This window comes from Abramis brama (genome assembly GCF_963993115.1).
Source record: "Abramis brama genome assembly, chromosome: 24".
Lineage (NCBI taxonomy): Eukaryota > Metazoa > Chordata > Actinopteri > Cypriniformes > Leuciscidae > Abramis > Abramis brama.
In genome coordinates, this window is record NC_139986.1 from 9,742,643 (window position 1) to 9,763,775 (window position 21,133).

The following is a 21,133-nucleotide window of genomic DNA, read 5'->3' on the forward strand; positions in this document are numbered from 1 at the left end:
AAAACCAGGTACTCAACAAAACATGCAAGACAAGAGTGCACGGTGAGTGAATGTACACTCAACCTCTGTACTTTTTTGTACTATTTTGAATAAGTAATTACTTCACGACAGCTGAAAAAGTATGTTCTATAAAGTATGAATGTGTGTAGTATGAATGTATTTTGGAAAATGTCCATCGTATGCACACTTCAGAATCTCTCCGGAAGAAGTTGGCCATCCGGGTACTCTTTGCCTGCTCTTTTTGACTACTGTGAATTCAGGCATACTACTTTTGTCACATTCTGTTTTTTGCCTACTATATAGTAGGGGGAAGTATGTGATTTCGAATACAGCCATGGGGAATGAATGTTGGAACCCTGACACTGAACCTAAACCAGACTAGACAGAAGTGCCAGTATCTGAACACCATGTTCCACACATTCAACATTTCACGTAGATGAAAGAGTGTACGGCCCGAGCATACTCAAAACCACACACTCACACTAAGACAAGACGATGGAGTGTCAGAGCTCTGTCACCAAACCAAGGCCTAGCCCACACGGACATGGGTATTTTTACGGGTAGTTTTTCCTCCTGTGTTTTAAAAAAAAAATCCCGTCCACACATGCTCGGTTTAAAAGAAATCTATGTCTACATGAAAACGCAAAAACACGCTATCAAGCGCTGTCAAGAGCATGCCACACCAGCAGGCGGCGATAACCCTAATCATAAAGCCACATTGGCCAATCAGAAGCCTGAATCAGAAGCAAAAACCCCGGTTTTACTGTCTACACGACAACACTGCAACCGGCGTTTCTGAAAATCCTCACCCTGGCAGGGGTTTTCAAAAATGTTCGGTTTCAGTGACCTGATACTGTGTTTCCGTGTGGACGAACAGCCGAACCGCGTAAAAAAAGTCACGGTTATAAAAATACCCGTGTCCGTGTGGACAAGGCCCAAGAGTAAACCAGACCGAAGTGACAGAACCCTGACAGTGCTGAATGTGACTGAGCCAGCAAAGACAAAATTCAGAAGTGAAAGTTCATTAGAGGAACTGAAGCATTTAAACTAGTGATCACAGACCTTTGGACCTCACTATTTTACTAAAATTTTATTAAAACTTATGTGTTCAAAACCTTTTTAACCACCAATCTTGTTTTTGCTATTTTAAAATCTAATGATTCAGAACTGCATGCAATCACTACATTGTAATTACTACATTGTTTTCAGTTGATATACAGAAACATTTCTTATTTCTTTCTCCTTGTGTGTCAGTATGTTTGATGTGGGTGGTCAGAGAGATGAGAGGAGGAAATGGATTCAGTGCTTTAATGGTGAGCTTGTATGTTCCTCAAGCTTTGTAGTAAAAAATAAAAATAAATGTAAAATTCTTTGTGTTTTTTTCCGTAAATAAATTCCTGAAACCTGTTTTTATAGTTAATATATTTACTAAAAGTGACTAATGGTGTTTATGTTAAAAGGATAGTTCCCCAAATATTTACATTCTGTCATCATTTACTCACCCTCATGTCTTACCAAACCTATTAGACTTTTGGTTAAACACAAATTAATATATTTTTATTGAAACCTGAGAGGCTTCTATACCATTCAAAGTCCAGGTAAGCAAAACTTAGAAGATCAAAAAAGGTCATTAAGGTATTGTAAAACAAATCGATATGAATCCAGTGGTTTAATCATTGTCTTGTGAAGAGATGAAATAGCTTTATATGATGAACAGATTTAATTTAGAATTGTATTTACATCGAAACAATGATTGACACATTCACACACATATTTACACGTAAACTTGTGCGTGAGTTGTGCATGCATCATGCACTTAAACAAACCTTTTGCACACACAAGAACCAATGAGGTTTGTTCTAGCGCTTACATGTTTACCATATATATATATATATATATATATATATATATATATGTGTGTGTGTGTGTGTCTAAATTATGTTTAGCATATAAAGTTATCGTATCTCTTCACAATATTTAAAGATTAAACTCCTCAACTCATATGGATACCTTTGACAACACCTTTAAAACATTTTTGGATCTTTTAAAATTTGGTTACCTGGACTTACCAGGGACAGAAACCTTTTCATTAAAAATTTTATGTTTCGAAGATTAACCAAAGTCTTATGGGTTTTGAACGATATGAGGGAGAGTAAATGACAGTTTAATTTTTGGGTGAATTATCCCTTTAAGTGTGTGCTTGGCTATTATATATTTCTTCCTGTCTATATTCACAGATGTGACCGCCATCATCTTCGTGGCAGCCAGTAGCAGTTATAACATGGTCATAAGGGAAGACAACAGCACCAACCGGTTGCGCGAGTCTCTTGATCTGTTCCGCAGCATCTGGACTAACAGGTTTCACAGTTCTGCTGTTTCTTGGGAGTTCTCAGTTCCCGTCCCAAGTGCTGCAGAAGTTATCCTGAAGTGCATCTATATGTTTGTAACAGTTACCGATTATTTTTATTAGAGGTCAGCAATAGGGCTGGACGATGTGTTGAATATTCACAGTGTACACACACCTGTCATGACGACTTTTGGAGAGATTGGCATGGTAATGGATTTGTAAGACATGCTGCTTTTTACAAACTGCTCTGAGACTTGAGTGAAGATCCAAATGCAGCATTTATTAGGACAGTCCAGAAACGTACTCAAAACAGCAGGCAATGGGTCAAAACACAGGCAAACAATCCAAATAAACAGCAAGGCAAGAAACACAGGCAAAAAGGGTAATCCAATAGACAGGCAGAGAACCCAAAAACCAAGGTACATGAAATCATGAATATTGCTCAGAGATGAAGTGTAACACTAGGCAAAACCTCACAATAAATGACAGAGTGAAACAGGCTTTTATAGACAGAGTTAATGAGTAACAGCTGTAGACAATCAGTGATGATGAAATAGGGCAGACAACTCACAGAATCGATGCACATATTCCTCAACTTCCTTGATGAAGCTGCAATAAATGGTTGACCGGGTCCATAATGGATTTGTACATGGCGAGGTTTTCTGTTACAAACTGCTCTGAGACTTGAGTGAAGATCCAAAAGCAGCATTTATTAGGACAGTTTAGAATCGTAATCAGAACAGCAGATAATGGGTCAAAACACAGGCAAACAACCCAAATAAACAGCAAGGAAGGAAACAGGCAAAAAGGGTAGGCAGGCAGGCAGGCAATCCAAAAACCAGGGACATGAAGAACTCAAGAAGAACTCAAGAAGAACTCAAGAAGAACTCAAGAAGAACTCAAGAAGAACTCAAGAAGAACTCAAGAAGAACTCAGTTTAATGCAGTGTAACAATAGCCAAAACCTTGCAATAAATGACAGAATGAACCAGGCTTTTATAGACAAAGCTAATAAGTAACAGCTGTAGACAATCAGTGAGGATGAAACGGAGCATAGAATTATGGGAGATGTAGTCTTTGATGGAATGGCAATGAACACTAGTCCGTGATGGAGTGCCCCCTGGTGGCTCTCAAGGGCACTCCAGCTGGTGATCGTGACACTTCTGCTGTTGCACATGTAACACACATGAATTAATACCCCGTAGCAGATCTATACAGGTGGAGGGTTTCTGGAAGCGTGCTGCAGACTACCAACAGCATCACTACCAATATTTTAATGTTGAGCCGCAGCTCATTGGCCGCAGCTCATTGGCTTTTAGCTGTGCTATGTAGATAATGATGTTGATCCTGGATGTTGTCACCTGCAATCGTGATGACCGTAACATGAGGTGTCTCCCGCTTGCATTTTGATCTGTAAACCCTTGCTTCCAAATTAATCGTTACCCACCAGATTTATTTTAAAATCTTTTATACATTTTTATAAATGGCATATTTAAGTCCCACTTGAATACTCCTCGACGAGAGGTGGTCCTTCTGTGTCCAAAATGTATCAAAAACATCTTGGGACAAGGTTTTCACATTGACAGCTGTCATTGTAAGACAGTTTGACAAAAGGCAACTCCATTTGCATCTCCAACTTTGTCCAAGTTAGCAACAGTAACTAAGGGGGTGACAAAAAGAGTGTTCACTTTTCATAGTTGTTGATTTCAGATGCTTTCTATAAGAAAGTTCTTTCTAAGTTCTTTGCAGACTGCTAACAGCATTGCTACCAGTATTTTAATATTGGCTGATGCAACAGCAACCAATCAGCTGCGCTATGTAGATAATGTGATTGCTACCAAATGATTTAAGGACCTAATCAGCCTGTGCCATCTAGAGTTTCATGCCAGAACTAGGTATATATATATATATATATATATATATATATATATATATATATATATATATATATATATATATGCAAATATTTGATTACCACATATATATTCCACATACACCATACATATATATACTATTTTTCCAGCAAAAATAACTATACAGTTATATACAGTTATTGTGTTTTCAAAATTCCTACTGGGATCTTTTTGGTCATTGCACCCATGCTTAACATTTTATTTTTTAAATCAAAGAGAGAAGACAGATGGCAACTTTAAATACAAAGGCTTATCGCCTAAAATGGTGGCTCAAAGCTGCAGCTGAACGTCTAGAATTGTCATCAGATATACAAATATAAAGACATGCTCAAACTGTCTCACTCTGTGTGTTTTCAAACAGGTTTTTAAGGACTATTTCAGTGATCTTGTTCCTCAACAAACAGGACATGCTGGCAGAAAAGATCCTGGCAGGAAAATCCAAACTTGAAGATTATTTTCCAGAGTATGCTCGCTACACACTTCCTCCTGAAGGTATGATCACATATTTAACTAGAGATAAAGTGGTATGAAAATATGTTAAAATGAGCTGGAAATATTCAAAAAGTATTATAAACACATTCAAATCATTTTAAGAAGTATTATATTAAACCAACACATAAAATTAGCAGCACTATGCAGTTTTTGTCTGCATTAACATAAAAAAAATTATAACATTAACATTAAAGATGGGCACCATGTGGCCATGACAGGTAAAAGTGTCCCTAGTGCAAGCTTTAATAAACAGCCCTAAAGGTACAGTAAGCGATTCCTGGTAAAACAAAACAAACCAAACACACCCCTACCCAAAAGGATCACACCCGTCTTGATGCCTCCGCCCCCATATTCACGTACACGCTGTGCAACACAGTCAACAACTAAGGCGGAATCTGCTGTGCCTACCGCCAGAGAGTATGATGTCATCCATAAGTGAAAGCAATTCATCATGACAATTTGTTGACAAAGACTTGTTATTAGTAATGCTTCTATTTTTCAAAAAAACATCTAAAAGGAATATGTTTTTTGGCATTGCTGTTTGAGCTAAATGAGGTAAAAAAGTTAATTTAGTTAATTTATATATATAGCCGCTCTGGAGAAAACTGTGATGCCATCATCCAGCTCAGTTCAGTTCTCTTACGAGAGGTTCTCTCGTATTGCGTAAGTTGCTTATGCATCGGGAAAGTCTTCTTTCTTCGAGATCTGAAGCCAAAAATTATCCTTAATTTTGTATTCATTGTCAACGCAGTGCGGCAGCCGGCAGACCTAGGCAGGCTGTATAAGCGTGCTCATTGGCTGCTCGGCGACAACTGCTTAAGCCTATCAGTGAGCACTCTGAAACGTGGCCACCAATGAGGGCGCTTCGCGCCCTCCACACCCTTCTAACCGTCAGAATGGGTGTGGCCAGCGTGTATATAACCAGTGCTCACAGGCTAGAAATCTGATTTTCTTGTCTTCAGCGAAGCTCTTCGCATCGCTGGATCTTGAGAGCCGCCGCCGTTGAAACCAGCGACCAGCAAGCTTAGGACAGCACCTGAAGAAGCCGGTCGCCTTCGCCGCCTTCAGCCTTCCGTGCCTGCTACGCTATCCGGCGTCATATCCTTTACTGCTGTGTGTTCGCCTACTGCGACACACGTTTTCTCTCTCTCTAAAGACCACGGGGCGTTTTTCTCAAAATGCCCCGTTTTTCCTGCGGCTCGTGCCGCGCTCCGCTCAGCAACGGAGACCGCCACCTCATCTGCGCTCTCTGCCACGGGCGGCTGCCCTGAGGACGCGGAACTGTTACGCCTCCTCACGCGAGCTGTTGAACAGCTGGGCCTTGATTGGTCTCCTCCTCAGGAGCCAGCACCGAACAGACTCGACGGCTGCTTCCTTCATCATCGCCGCCGACAGCAAGTGGCCAGAACTGCACCCTTCCTGCCTGAGCTTCACAGCGAGCTCTCTAAATCGTGGAATGCTCCATTCTCCGCGAGAGTTTCTTCACACGCCTCATCGACGCTCTCACAGGTTGACGGCGCCGCTGAGAAGGGGTATAATGCCATTCCCCCCGTGGAAGAGGCGGTCGCAGCGCACCTTTGCCCGCCCTCTGGTTGGCGCTCAAAGGCTGCCCTCCCGTCTAAGGCTTGCAGGACCACATCAGCCCTCGTCGGTCGCGCTTTCTCCGCCGCCGGACAGGCTGCTTCTGCACTCCACTCTATGGCCATACTGCAGATCCTCCAAGCTAACCTCCTCCGTGATCTGGATGAGAAGGGCTCGGAGTCTGCTTCCATCACGGATTTGAGGAGCGCGACGGACCTCTCCCTTCGCGCTACGAAATCCGCTGCCCAGGCCATTGGGCGGTGCATGGCCTCTCTGACTGTCGCAGAAAGGCATCTCTGGCTCACGCTCGCGGATATGAGGGAGTCTGAGCGCGCGGTGTTCCTTAACGCCCCCCTCTCCCCCACCGGCCTGTTCGGCCCAGCGGTAAACGGGATCGTGGACCGCTTTTCGGAGGTTCAGAAGACCACACAGGCTATGAATTTGTTTCTGCCTCGGTGCTCCAGGCCTGCTGCACGCCGTCCTCGTGACCAGCCTGCGCAAACCTCTGCCCAGCGCCCAGCTCGACCTCCGTCCTCGCAGCGACGACAGGGCGGCCGCCCTCGCTCTCGCTCGACCAGCCGCGTCAGGCCGCCTCCTCCCCGGGGACCCCGGCAGAGGATCGCGGTGAAGCCTGAGCCTGCAAAAACCTCCTAGCCCGAGGAAAGAAGCGACGATCGTGTCCCGCCGCGGCCGGACCATCGTCAAAGCTTCACGCTCTGTCAGTCCCCGTTGCTACGGTTACTGCAGACCCTCATCTCGCAGCCAACGAGCCGGTGAATTCACCCTCTCGCCTGCACACAACCGCCGTTTTCACGGCGACCCAGAGATATCTCGAAAAGAGCATTATGCCTGGTCGCGCGACTCGCGCTGTGTGTGTTTCAAATGCAGTAAATGTGCCCACTTATCTGTGTTCACCTCTGCACACAAGCACCATAAACCCCGTGTTTCTCACAGAGCCCGCTCGCATAAAGCAGGCAAAAGCTGCTCGAGCGTTAAAAGTAGGTCACGTGTCCACCCCGCTGTGCCCACACCTACTCACTGCCCGCTCTGTTACACAACCCCTCACCACCGGTCATGTTATAAATACAGATGATGTGCCCGCCCCCACGCGCTCACACATCCTCTCGAATACTTCGCCCCCGACGCCGCTTTCAAGCGTCGTGCCCCACACTGTATGTTCCCCGTCCAAAGCCACCGGGACGCTGTGTGTAAAACGGCCAGTTATCGCTGCTTGCGACCCGCCGTATCTAAGCACCGAGAGCGCGTGCACCGCGCCCGCCCCTCCGTTTCGAGCTCTCGAGCCCGCGATCAGCGGCGATCAGAGCCCGGAGGCCATTCTGCCCCTGGCTGTACACGCGAAAGCGTGGGAAGCTATTCCGGGCGCGTCAGAATGGGTGCTGAGCACAGTAAAACAGGGCTATACTCTGCAGTTCGCTCGCCGCCCTCCGCGCTTTCAAGCGCGTATCGAGACCAGAGTGAATGGGGAAGTAGCACATCTACTTCGAGCAGAAATAGCTACACTTCTGTGCAAAAGGGCTATAGAACCGGTTTCCCCTTCCATGAGCGAGTCGGGCTTTTACAGCCGTTATTTCCTCGTTCCCAAGAAGGACGGAGCTCTCAGACCGATTTTGGATCTGAGACGTTTGAACAAGGCTCTTATGAAAAGACCGTTCAAAATGCTCACAACCAGACAAATTCTCGCGCAGATTCGCCCGAGGGACTGGTTTATATCTCTCGATCTAAAAGACGCGTACTTTCAGATCCAGATAATACCCCGTCACAGGCCATTCTTGAGATTCGCCTTCGACGGTCAGGTATATCAGTACACCGTCCTGCCGTTCGGCCTGTCTCTGGCACCCCGTACATTTACAAAGTGCATGGACACGGCTCTCGCTCCCCTGAGGGGTCGGGGAATGCGAATTCTGAACTACTTGGACGATTGGCTGATTCTAGCACAGTCAGAGGCCGAACTCATCGCCCACAGAACAGTGCTTCTAAGCCACTTGGACAGCCTGGGGCTTACGGTCAATTGGACCAAGAGCTCGCTAGTGCCCAGTCAATCAACCTCTTTTCTGGGTTTGGATCTGGACTCTGTGGCAATGACGGCCCGCCTGTCGACACAACGCGCGCGCTGCATTCGACGCCTGGCCGCGTCCTTCCGGCCGGGCAGCACCGCACCTCTCAAAACATTTCAGAGGTTGCTGGGTTGTATGGCCTCAGCTGCAGCAGTGCTTCAGCTGGGTCTCTTACGGATGCGCCCGCTACAACGCTGGCTGAATGCCCGAGTGCCTCACAGAGCCTGGGCTTCCGGCGGCATCCGAATCAGAGTGACTCAGAGCTGCGTTTCAGCACTGAAGCCCTGGTTAGCGGCCGACTGGTACCAGCGGGGAGTGACAATGGGAGCCATCTCACACCGCAAAGTTATCTCGACGGACGCCTCCGCCTCAGGTTGGGGCGCTCTGTTCGAGGGCAAACCGGTTTTTGGCCTGTGGTCAGACCAGGAAAAATGCCTCCACATAAACTGTTTGGAGATGATAGCGGTCGAGAACGCGCTCAAGCGCTTCCTCCCATTCATACAGGATCACCATGTGCTAGTCCGCTCGGACAACATGTCCGTGGTATCCTATGTGAACAGACAGGGCGGTGTCAGATCCAGGAATCTGTGCAAACTGACAGAACACCTTCTTGTGTGGGCTTACCGCTCATTGCGCTCGCTGAGAGCCGCGCACGTGCCGGGCCACTTGAATATCGGTCCAGACAGACTGTCCAGGGACAACATTCCCCCGGGAGAATGGTCCCTGCACCCCCAGACAGTCCAGTTTCTCTGGCGCCTATTCGGCAAAGCGGAAATCGACCTCTTTGCGTCGGAAGACAACGCTCACTGCCCGAAATTTTTCTCGAAAAGCGAGGACGCGCTGTCCCAGACATGGCCCAGCCTCCCGCTGTATGCTTTTCCTCCGATCTCCCTGTTGCCACAGGTCATTTCGAGGATCAGGGAAACGCACCACTCAGTGCTTCTCATAGCCCCGCGCTGGGAGAACCAAACTTGGTACCCAGAGCTAGTGAGGCTGTCGCGCTCATCCCCATGGCCGATCCCGGTGAGAAAGGATCTCCTCTCCCAAGCCGGTGGATCGATTTGGCATCCCCATCCAGAGCGTTGGTCTCTGCATGCATGGGTGATCAACGGATACCCGTTGACCTGCCAGAAGGGGTCGTGAACACGATCACACAGTCTAGAGCTCCCTCTACGAGACGGCTCTACGCATCTAAATGGTCAGTGTTTTCTAAATGGTGCGCTACTAAGAGCTTGGATCCACGTGCATGCGGGGTCCCGCGGGTGCTTTCCTTCCTACAAGAGCTGTTGGAAAAGGGCAGGTCCCCTTCCACGCTCAAAGTGTATGTGGCGGCTATTGCGGCGTTCGCTGAGACGACGCGTGGCCGGGCAATAGGAAGGAACGAGCTCATTATCCGCTTCCTCAGAGGAGCTAGACGGATGAATCCCCCGCGGCCCCCCTCGGTTCCTATTTGGGATCTGTCCTTGGTCCTGGAGGCCCTGAAGGCTTTTCCCTTTGAACCACTCGAATCCGTGGATTTAAAGTACCTGTCGCTTAAAACCGGTTTTCTGATAGCTCTGTCTTCAGTTAAACGTGTGGGGGATTTGCACGCGCTATCTGTTAGCCCTGCATGTCTTGAGTTCGGACCGAACGACTCGAAAGTCATTCTCAGACCGAGACACGGTTACGTCCCCAAAGCGATTGGAACCCCTTTTAGGGCACAAGTCATTTCCCTTTCGGCTCTGCCAGCATCCGATAATGGGGACAGTGATAACCTCCTATGCCCTGTCCGGGCGCTGAGAGTTTACATCACGCGCTCCGCCGCTTTCAGGCGTTCAGAGCAGCTCTTTGTTTCCTTCGGCGGACGCACCAAGGGTCTCGCCGCCTCGAAACAGAGCCTGTCCAGGTGGATAGTGGACGCGATTGCAGCAGCTTATGCCTCCAAACACCTGCAGTGCCCTCTGGGTATCAGAGCCCACTCTACTAGAGGCATGGCCTCTTCGTGGGCCTGGTCCAGCGGAATTTCTATCCACGATATTTGTATGGCGGCGGGCTGGGCCTCCCCATCAACATTCGTGAGGTTTTATAACCTGGAAGTTCCCGCCTTACAGGCAAAACTACTGTCAGTGTAAGTGACATATATGCTCTGCCCAGTCTCTCATGTGCAGACTACGTTTACATGCTGACGATATTTCTGGAATGGTACTTGGGGTGAAGTGTTTTATACTCAGACCGGCTGGACCACTCTGTTTCTCATTCCCCTTTACGCGCTGCTTTCCGGTGTTGGCCCGCGCTGCTGGCCGCCCGTATTCCACTCTGTGGCGCGGGGGTCTATTCTCTTCATGAAAGACCGACTATGTCGCTCTTTTTCTTACCCTAATAAGTGCTTATGTACTGTATGGGCTCGCTCTGCCGGCCCTACTATTTTGCACTGTTATACGCTTATAGACCGGCCGCGCCGCTCTATTTTATATATACTGAGTTGAAGTGCTTTGTACTGTGTTGGCCCGTCTCTCCGACCGGCCACCTATTCTAGCATATGTACTGTGTGGGCTCGCTCTGCCAGCCCTACTATTTTGCACTGTTATACGCTTATAGACCGGCCGCGCCGCTCTATTTCATATATTGAGTGAAGTGCTTTGTACTGTGTTGGCCCGTCTCTCCGACCGGCCACCTATTCCAGCAGAATGTTTTCCCCGGTCTCCCTGGGATTCATGGGCTGGATGCTCGGCGCACACGGCGTTGACAAAGGGTTCCCAATGCGTAAGCAACTTACGCAATACGAGAGAACCTCTCGTAAGAAAATGTACTCGGTTACCTAATGTAACCTCGGTTCTCTCTAGAAGAGGGAACGAGTATTGCGTAACCTGCCGTGTCGCGCCACGAGCTTTTGCGCTTCTGACTGCGAAAACCAGATTTCTAGCCTGTGAGCACTGGTTATATACACGCTGGCCACACCCATTCTGACGGTTAGAAGGGTGTGGAGGGCGCGAAGCGCCCTCATTGGTGGCCACGTTTCAGAGTGCTCACTGATAGGCTTAAGCAGTTGCCGCCGAGCAGCCAATGAGCACGCTTATACAGCCTGCCTAGGTCTGCCGGCTGCCGCACTGCGTTGACAATGAATACAAAATTAAGGATAATTTTTGGCTTCAGATCTCGAAGAAAGAAGACTTTCCCGATGCGTAAGCAACTTACGCAATACTCGTTCCCTCTTCTAGAGAGAACCGAGGTTACATTAGGTAACCGAGTACGTTCTCAGGTGTCAATGCAGGCAGATCAATATTATTGTTGAATATTAAATTAAATGTTCAATTTTACATCTGCAAAAAATGACACAAATGCACTTGAAGTGCACTTGACATGAACCTATTTTAAAGCATTCTGTTTATCAAAAATATGACGGAAAATTAACACTGCTAGATTATTAATACTAGGGGTGTAATGGTACATGTATGTGTCCTGAAAAGTGGAGCCAAAGCATCTCGATCACCCCCAGGTGGTTGGTCATTTATTTATTTATTTTATTTGTCAGGGACAATGTACAAAATACATTAATCTTACGAAAAGATGTTTTGTACCAGAGTTAGCAAATGCTAATTTCCATCTGCAGTCCCTGGGCAGGTGCACACAATATTAAAACATTACATTACAAATAACTGTCAGTAGCACTAACAAATACATGCAATATTAGTTAAACAATGATCATTTAAAACTAATCAGATGTTTAAATGAAAAACTAATCAAAAACCATCACAGCCTAAAATATATACAACATAGTCAAAAACCCCGCCCTCCCCATGAAGTCTAATGGAACGCGACAGAAACTAAACAACCAAATTACACTTTAAATATTTTTTTTCCAAAGATGTTTTCTGTCATTTTAGGTAGTTTTTATCACGCTGATTTAAGTTTAAGTGTTCGTTTTTTAAAATAAGTTTGGTCTTAGTTCGTTATTTGATGCTATAAAAACGGGAATGTGACATCATGATTGACAGCTTCTCTAAACAAAGTAGTCACTGAGAAGTATCTCTGGTCGTACGATGTGTATGACGTCATTGACACTTTAAAAGACTTTTTAAAGCAAATAAGTGACTCTAAAAAATCTAACACCCAGCAATGTGTAATTTCTTTGCATCTCCTTTCGAATACAACATTCAAATTACTAGACAAAGAATTATATCCTGAGAAAAGTGGATTTTGATGTGTATAGCGCCATAGACCTCCATTCATTCTGCACTCGTCCTGTGAGCGCCCTCCGCTTTACGGCAATCCTTCAGTCACTTTGGTGCTTTCGCGCTCTGCACTTTCTTTTCACTCGAGGCATCGACAACACAGCTGACACAGGTAAACACACGTGCTAGAAGAGTTTTTGTTTTGTTTGTTTCTGGTCCTGCTTCGGATGACACGATGCCACCAAGCTGTATCTCTAGTCGTAATCAGTCCTTCACTGACCAATCAGCGTTCATTAGCAGAATGCTAGCGTGTTATGGGCAACAACAACTCAACCTGTAAGAAATCAAAAGGACTTAAGTACTCGTTCATTCAACTTTCGACCTATAACCCATGTTGAACTTGCAAAACCTACAATCAAATCTGACATTTCTCAACGGCAATCGGGTGAAAGAGACACATTTAGCCGTCTAGCCCCAGACTTTTAAAATGATGTTAACATTCCATCAAATGCATCGCCTCCAGCTTGCAGAGCCAACTTGGTGCACTTTGGTGTGCGATATCACGATTTTTGATCATGGATGATTAAAATGTCTCGACGATCTGCTTTTGAAGAAATATCGTAGTATCATGTTACAGTGCATTCTATCAGTCGCAGTTCTGGCGCCTCCGTCTCAACAACGCGACGTACATACACATCACACTTTAATGCAGAAATAGATACACTCACTGGACACTGCAATTCACAAAAGTTCATTATTTGCATGTGCTTTAAAGCCTTGCTGGTTAAACATTTAATTCGCATGCTGATGCGCTGTTTTAACATGTGCTTTTCTGAGCGCGTACTCGCGAAGCTCACAGCAGGGAATAAAAGCCTGTTAGACAGCATCTGGATTCTGTTACATTTGAGTTTTATTGCGCTAATACTGTCAAATATGTACTCACAAGGTTTGCATAAACACAGTTGGTTAGCTATGTCTAAAGTGAAAGCAAACATTTGAAAGGGAATTGGCTGCACGTCTTAAAGAGACAGTAGCCTAATAGTAAACATGCTGCCTTTACCGTCCTTAAAGGGATAGTTCACCAAAAATGAAAATTCTGTTATTTACTCTCTAATGTTGTTCCAAACCTGTATTAATTTATTTTCTTGTGCTAAACAAAAAATAAGTTATTTTGATGAATGTTTATCCAGACAGTTGCTGTTCCCCATTGACTTCCATAGTATGAAAATATATACACATTCCTTAAAATAACTTATTTTCAACAGAGGAAATTTCAGTTTTATAAAATTTGTGGGATCTTCATTTTTAGTTAAAAGTGTTCAGTGACACAATATGCACTTCATACATTTCAGTGTGTTCACTGTTCAGTGCAATGCAAATAGCTTTGCTAATAAATTGGAACGGAAGTTTTTATTTTTCTGCTGAGTTATCAATATGATGTGATACACATACCACACAGCAAGTTGTGTTTTCAACTCTATTATTTTTTAATTATTATTTTTTAAGTATCGCAGTATGTATCGTATCGCAATATATCGTGATATATCGTATTGTGACACATGTATCGCGATATGTATCGTATCGTGAAGCCCTTGCCGATACCCAGCCCTTGACATCGGGTCCAGGTGAAGGTCCTTCGTCAGATCTGGATACGGCCTGGATCCGGCAGGCTGCGGGAAAACCTCGGGATAAACAAAGACACTAAAATTAGCGTAGATGCCATTCTTCTTATGATGTAACGAGTACATCAGGATTTATGGGAAGTGTTCCCGGTTCCAGCTGACCTAATCTATGCAGCCTAACATTTAATTATAGAAGTCTATAATATATTATGTGAATGCTAGGTCAAAGAGATGTGTCTTTAATCTAGCTTTGAACTGACAGAGTGTGTCTGCTTCCCAGACAATTTTAGGAAGACTGTTCCAAAGTTTTGGTGCTAAATAGGAAAAGGATCTACCGCCAGCAGTCGATTTTGATATTCTAGGTATTATTAACTGGCCGGAATTTTGAGATCGCAATAGACGTGAAGGACTATAATGCGTTAAGAGCTCGCTCAAATACTGCGGAGCTAAACCATTTAGTGCTTTGTAAGTAATCAGCAATATTTTAAAATTTATGCAATGTTTAATAGGGAGCCAATGCAGTGTTGACAGAACAGGGCTAATATGGTCATCAAAACGGCTAATATGGCTGCGTTTTGAACTAGCTGTAGTTTGTTTATTAAGCGTGCAGGGCAACCACCCAGTAGAGCATTACAATAATCTAGCCTTGAGGTCATGAACGCATGAACTAATTGTTCCGCATTTGTCAATGAGAGCATATGGCGTAATTTAGATATATTTTTAAGATGGAAAAATGCGGTTTTACAGATACTAGACACGTGACTTTCAAATGAAAGATTGGTATCAAATAGCACACCCAGGTTCCTAACCGACGACGAAGACTTAACAGAGCAGCCATCAAGTGTTAGACAGTATTCTAGGTTATTACGAGAGGAAGTTTTTTGTCCAATAATTAGAATCTCTGTTTTTTTCAGAATTTAGTAGTCGGAAAATGCTAGTCATCCAATTTTTTATATCAGCTATGCATTCCGTTAATTTTGTGAATTGGTAAGTTTCGTCGGGGCGTGAAGAAATATAGAGCTGAGTATCATTAGCATAACAGTGAAAACTAATGCCATGCTTCCTAATGATATCTCCTAATGGTAGCATGTACAGAGTGAACAGCAGCGGTCCTAGTACTGAGCCTTGTGGTACGCCATACTGAACTTGTGATCGATGAGACATCTCTTCATTTACTGCTACAAACTGATAACGGTCAGATAAGTATGATTTAAACCATGCTAGTGCAATTCCACTAATGCCAACATAATTTTCGAATCTATTTAAAAGAATGTTATGGTCGATAGTGTCAAATGCAGCACTTAGATCGAGTAACACTAATAGTGAGATACAACCACGATCGGATGATAGGAGCAAATCATTTGTGACTCTAACGAGAGCTGTCTCGGTACTATGGTACGGTCTAAATCCTGACTGAAAATCCTCACAGATATCATTTCTTTCTAAAAAGGAACATAGTTGTGAGGAGACCGCCTTTTCTAGTATCTTTGACAGAAAAAGTAGATTCGAGATCGGCCTGTAATTGACTAATTCTGTAGGATCAAGTTGCGTTTTTTTAACAAGCGGTTTAATCATAGCTAGCTTAAAAGTTTTTGGTACATATCCTAATGACAAAGATGAATTAATGATATTAAGAATAGGATCTATGACCTCTGGAAGCATCTCTTTCAGTAGCTTAGTCGGTATAGGGTCTAACATACATGTTGTCGATTTAGATGATTTTACGAGATTAGTAAATTCTTCCTCTCTTATAGCAACGAATGAATCAAATTTTTCTTCAAGGACACTACAATGCATTGCCTGATGCGATACTGTAGTAGATGGTTGCATAGTTATAATTTTCTCCCTGATATTATCAATCTTGTTAGTAAAGTTCATAAAGTCATTACTGCTGTGCTGCTTGGAAACATCTGGGGTTGAAGATTTATTTTTCATTAGTTTAGCCACAATTTCAAATAAATACCTAGGGTTTTGTTTATTTTCTTCTAATAGGTTTGAAAAATAAGCAGATCTAGCAGCTTTTAAGGCCTTTCTGTATGCAATCGAACTGTCTTTCCATGAAATGCGAAATACCTCTAGTTTTGTTTTCTTCCAGTTGCGCTCCATTTTTCTGGCTGCTCTCTTAAGGGCCTGAGTGTGCTCGTTGTACCACGGCGTTGGACTATTTTCTTTAATCTTCTTTAAGCGCAAAGGAGCAACTGTGTCTAAAGTGCTGGAAAAGAGAGTTAAAAGTTTCTGTCGCAATATCTAGTTCTTCTAAGCTATCCGGGATGCTGAGATGATGAAACTGATCAGGAAGATTATTGATAAAGCAATCTTTAGTGGCAGAAGTGATAGGTCTAACATATTTGTAACACGGAGTCGGCTTTGCAGCCTTGGCTAAATGAAGTTTACACGAGACTAAATAATGATCTGAGATGTCATCGCTCTGCTGCAGAATTTAAACGGCATCAACATTGATTCCATGTGATAATATTAGATCTAGAGTATGATTACGACAATGAGTAGGTCCTGACACGTGTTGTTTAACTCCAGTTGAGTTCAGAATATCTTTAAATGCCAATCCCAATGCATCTTTTTCATTATCCACATGTATATTAAAATCACCAACAATTAGGACTTTATCTGCAGCCAATACTAACTCTGATAGAAAATCAGCTAATTCTTTGATAAAGTCTGTATGGTGCCCTGGTGGCCTGTATACAGTAGCCAGCACAAATGTTAAAAGTGATTTATCATTTACACTAGATAATGTTACATTAAGCAACAACACTTCAAAAGAATTATATTCAAAACAAGACTTCTCAGTAATTCTGAAGATATTACTATAAATTACAGCAACACCTCCCCCTTTGCCTTTCAGACGAGGTTCATGTTTATAACAGTAATCATGCGGGGTTGACTCATTTAAAGTAATATAATTGTCTGGTTTTAGCCAGGTTTCTGTCAAACACAGCACATCTAGATTATAGTCTGTAATCATATCATTAACAATAAGTGCTTTTGAAGTAAGGGATCGAATATTCAGCAACCCGAGCTTTATCATTTGTTCATCCGTATTATATCTGTTTTTTATTTGTTGAACATCAATTAAATGTTTACCCTTAGATGGGTTTAGGAGTTTTTCGTATGTCTTAATTCGGGGAACAGACACAGTCTCTATTATGATGATATCTAGATGAAAGAGGCTCTATGTGATGGGATTTATCTGACCTTGGTGACGTGAGACAGCTAGCAGACGGTCGGTTTAGCCAGTCTGTCTGCGTCCTGACCTGAGCCCCAGATTGTCATGTTTGAGCTCTAAGACTATGTGCCATATTACTAGAGAGAAGAGCAGCACCATCCCAGGAGGGATGAATACCATCTCTTTTCAACAGGTCAGGTCTGCCCCAAAAACTTTTCCAATTGTCTATGAATTCTATATTATTTTGGGGACACCACTTTGACAGCCAGCGATTGAGTGAGGACAATCTACTAACTATCTCATCACTCCGGCGAACAGGAAGGGGGCCCGAGCAAATTACAGTGCCTGACATCGTACTTGCAAGTTCACACACCTCTTTAATGTTCATTTTTGTGATCTCCGACTGGCGGAGTCTAACATCATTATTGCCGACGTGAATGATAATCTTAGAGAATTTACGATTAGCATTAGCCAGCACTTTTAAATTTGCTTTGATGTCAGGCGCTCTGGCTCCCGGCAAACATGTGACTATGGTGGCTGGTGTCTCTATTTTCACGTTCCGTGTAATAGAATCGCCAATAACTAGGGCACAATCAACAGAATTCTCAATGGGTGTTTCACTGAGTGGGGAGAATCTGTTTGATGTTGTAATCGGAACGGAAGAGCGGTGTTTTGTCCCACGACTAGAGCATCTCACCGTCACCCAGTTGCCCTGCTGCATGGGCTCTACTTCAGCTGAAACCGAACAGTATACAGAGTTCACTAAGCTAGTCGCATCCAAAGCAGTATCTAAAGCCCTTGCACTCTTACAATTAACCTCGATTAAAGTTTGGATGCGTGTCTCTAGTTCTGAAATCTTCCCCGTCAGCTTTACTATCTCCCTGCATTTATCACATGTAAATCCTGTGCTGACAGAGAAGGCTATGCTATACATGTTGCATGAGGTGCAGGTAACAATAAGAGGAGATGACATGACTGTGTTTGTTGACTGATACTCACCACAGTTTTTTTGATGAACTCGTAAAAGGCGCGAGAGAAAAAAAATAAAAATAAATAAATAAAGAGCGCACGGAAGGCGCGAGCGCTAGAGAATAAATAAATAAAGAGCGCACGGATGGCACGCTAACAGGCTAGCGAATTACTAGCGTGTTGTGCTAGCAATAACGATTTAGATTGAAGCTAGCGATGTCAGGTTAATGTGTGATGTTGATTAAGTTATATTTAGCAGTATAAACAACAAGGAATGATAGTATAATGATTAAAACAGAAAGATACGAAGCTTACAGACGCAAACTAATGCAACACAGCAGCAGGCAGGGTAGCAGCAGCAGGATAGACAGGAGCAATGACCGAATTGTAACCAAATTGTAACCTTTAATATTATAGTAATGAGTAATTAAGCATTAGCTAAGATAGATAAATTTTTTCCTTAAGAAAATTGTAATTATAATTGAATTTATTTAAACATAGACACATTTATAAAAAATAAAAAAAAAACAGTTTAATAAAATAAAAACAGATGAAAGAAGCAATTTTGTGTTTAGTTTATACCTCCGTTTTAGGTACCTCCGACCCGTCATCTTTGTGTACCGTTACACCCCTAAAGAATAATGTAAAAAAAAAATAAACATTTAAAAGGAATATGATTGTTTCAAATTTAGTCGCATAATCTAGACATGTAGTCAAGAGTTTTTGTTTCAAAACGATGTGAAAATAAACTCGTTCACATAAACCAATATATTGATTTAAAATTTGTAAGACATGTTTTGTGTAAGAAAGCTCTATGTGAGGAGGCGTGAATCATCATGAATATTGATTCATGACCCTCCCATAATGGCCCTATCAGGTGGGACTGTGAGGGAACTATAAACAAAGAATGAGGAGAGATTTAAAAAAGAATGGCTTTTTGATTGTTTGGATTTATTTACAACACAACATAGTCCTAAGATACAAAAGACAAAAAGGCACATTATTGAGCACACAGAGAGACGTGGACAGTCACACACCTTTGTGCTCATTTCCAAGGTGTTTGCTTCAGACTCATCTGAATGTTTAAGTCAGCAGGGCTCATCAGTGTCACTGGACCCTGTATAAAAAAATGTAATTAAAAAAGACAACTGTGAACATGCTGATATCAGGAGAAACTATAGGGCTGTACGATTTTGGGGAAGAAAATCGAATTGTGATTTTTCTGGTTAAAATTGCGATTTAAAAATCACAAAAATATATATTTATAATGAACACCAGGTTTGTTGTGCCTTGTAGGCATATATTTGTAGGGCTGCATAAAATATTTTTTACTTTACAGAAAAGCAGGCGGCTTATAACGATAAATCAATAAAAAGGAACACTTCAGTACACTACACTAGAGAAACATATGTGGATTATCATATATTACTTAAAATGTACATACATTCGTTATGACGTTATGAAATGAGATTGGAGTAAAAACATGTAGCCTAATGTTTGGCACATTTTGCTTTCAAATGCACAGCGCGAGTGACCCAAACTTACAATGGTTACATTATTGTTACCAAATTAAATAAACATCTACGTTTGAACAGATATCCATGAACACAGTATTTAACAGTAATCACAGGTCTAAACATTATAATATTCATCATGTTAGTGTAAACACTCATACTAGCCTACTTTTATATCACGCATGCTGACAAAAAGTTATGGAATTCAAGTTGATTCGTCAAACAGTTTTCGATAAACGCACAAACAAATTTTACGTAGCGCTTGCGAAAACAGACGTAAGGCTGTATCTCCGCAATGCTTTATCGGATTCAGACCAAACTTGGTACATGTCATCAGAAGCATGACCTGAGGCTACATGCTGCGTTTCCACGCTGCGCCACCTACTGGTCCGGAGAAATGAAAAATTAATTTGCAAAGCTATTTTTGCTTATAACTTCTGAACAGTTTGTCCAAAAATCAAAAAATTGGTCTCGTTAGATTCAAGGTAAAATGCCGGTGTCGACTGATATCCAATTTTACCATATCGGCCATTTTGGCTGTCGGCCATTTTGAATTTTGTGCTAAAATGCTGTATTTTAAGAAAGCATGAACGGATTGTTACGAAACTTGGTATGGGTCATCAGCATGATGCCCTGAATGAGCCTGAGAAGTTTTGCCATCTAGTGGTCAAAAGTTATAACAAAATTTCCAAAAAGGCTAATAACTTTTTTTTGTTATCAAATTTGTATTGTTTTAACATCGTTTAAACATGACATATAATGACGAAGACAAACAATCAGCAATTACCCCAGTATGAAAAAAAAAAATATATAATAATAATAATAATAAATAAAAATGAATAAATCAATAATTAAGATAATAAAAATTAAAAATAAATAGATATATAGGGCACTATATCAGTGGGATAACAAAGATACAGAAAAATGATATATAATGAATAAATAATAAACAAACATACAGAAAATACTTCAAAATATACAAAGATATATATAAGTACTACAGATTATTAGAATTGTTAGAAAATATCCAAAAAAAAAAAAAAAAACCCAGTAGAATAGAGCTGAAACAAATCTACGACAGTTGGAATATATGATTAATAATAAGGAAAAAATAAATTAACCAGATGAACAAGAACAATAAAAATAAAATAAAATGACCATAAAACCAGAGAGAGAGAGAGAGAGAGAAAGAGAAAGAGAAAGAGAGAGAGGGGAGGGGGGGTATTAATTCAACTCAGTAAACCCTTGAGTTTTTCCAATGTTTGGGCCCAGAGTCTAATGGTGTC

At 42.6% G+C, this 21,133-nt stretch overlaps 2 protein-coding genes across 3 annotated transcripts in view; one reads left to right on the top strand and one right to left on the bottom strand.

Moving 5' to 3' along the window:
* The window catches only part of gnal (guanine nucleotide binding protein (G protein), alpha activating activity polypeptide, olfactory type), a 158,765-nt gene that overhangs the window by 131,064 nt on the left and 6,568 nt on the right, over positions 1 to 21,133 (top strand). The window contains exons 8-10 of one of the 2 annotated variants that reach the window (XM_084102359.1): positions 1,255 to 1,313; positions 2,238 to 2,358; positions 4,621 to 4,751. In XM_084102359.1, the coding sequence (XP_083958485.1) occupies positions 1,255 to 1,313; positions 2,238 to 2,358; positions 4,621 to 4,751 (311 nt within the window). The remainder of the gene's footprint in view (positions 1 to 1,254; positions 1,314 to 2,237; positions 2,359 to 4,620; positions 4,752 to 21,133) is intronic. The other variant, XM_084102360.1, reaches the window with a different exon arrangement.
* Positions 11,886 to 21,133, bottom strand: part of mppe1 (metallophosphoesterase 1) — a 145,003-nt gene continuing 135,755 nt past the window's right edge. Inside the window, exons 9-11 of the transcript XR_014604427.1 lie at positions 19,371 to 19,450; positions 18,916 to 18,964; positions 11,886 to 12,892 (exon numbers count right to left, since the gene is read on the bottom strand). The gene's annotated coding sequence lies outside the window, so the exon portion shown is untranslated. The remainder of the gene's footprint in view (positions 12,893 to 18,915; positions 18,965 to 19,370; positions 19,451 to 21,133) is intronic.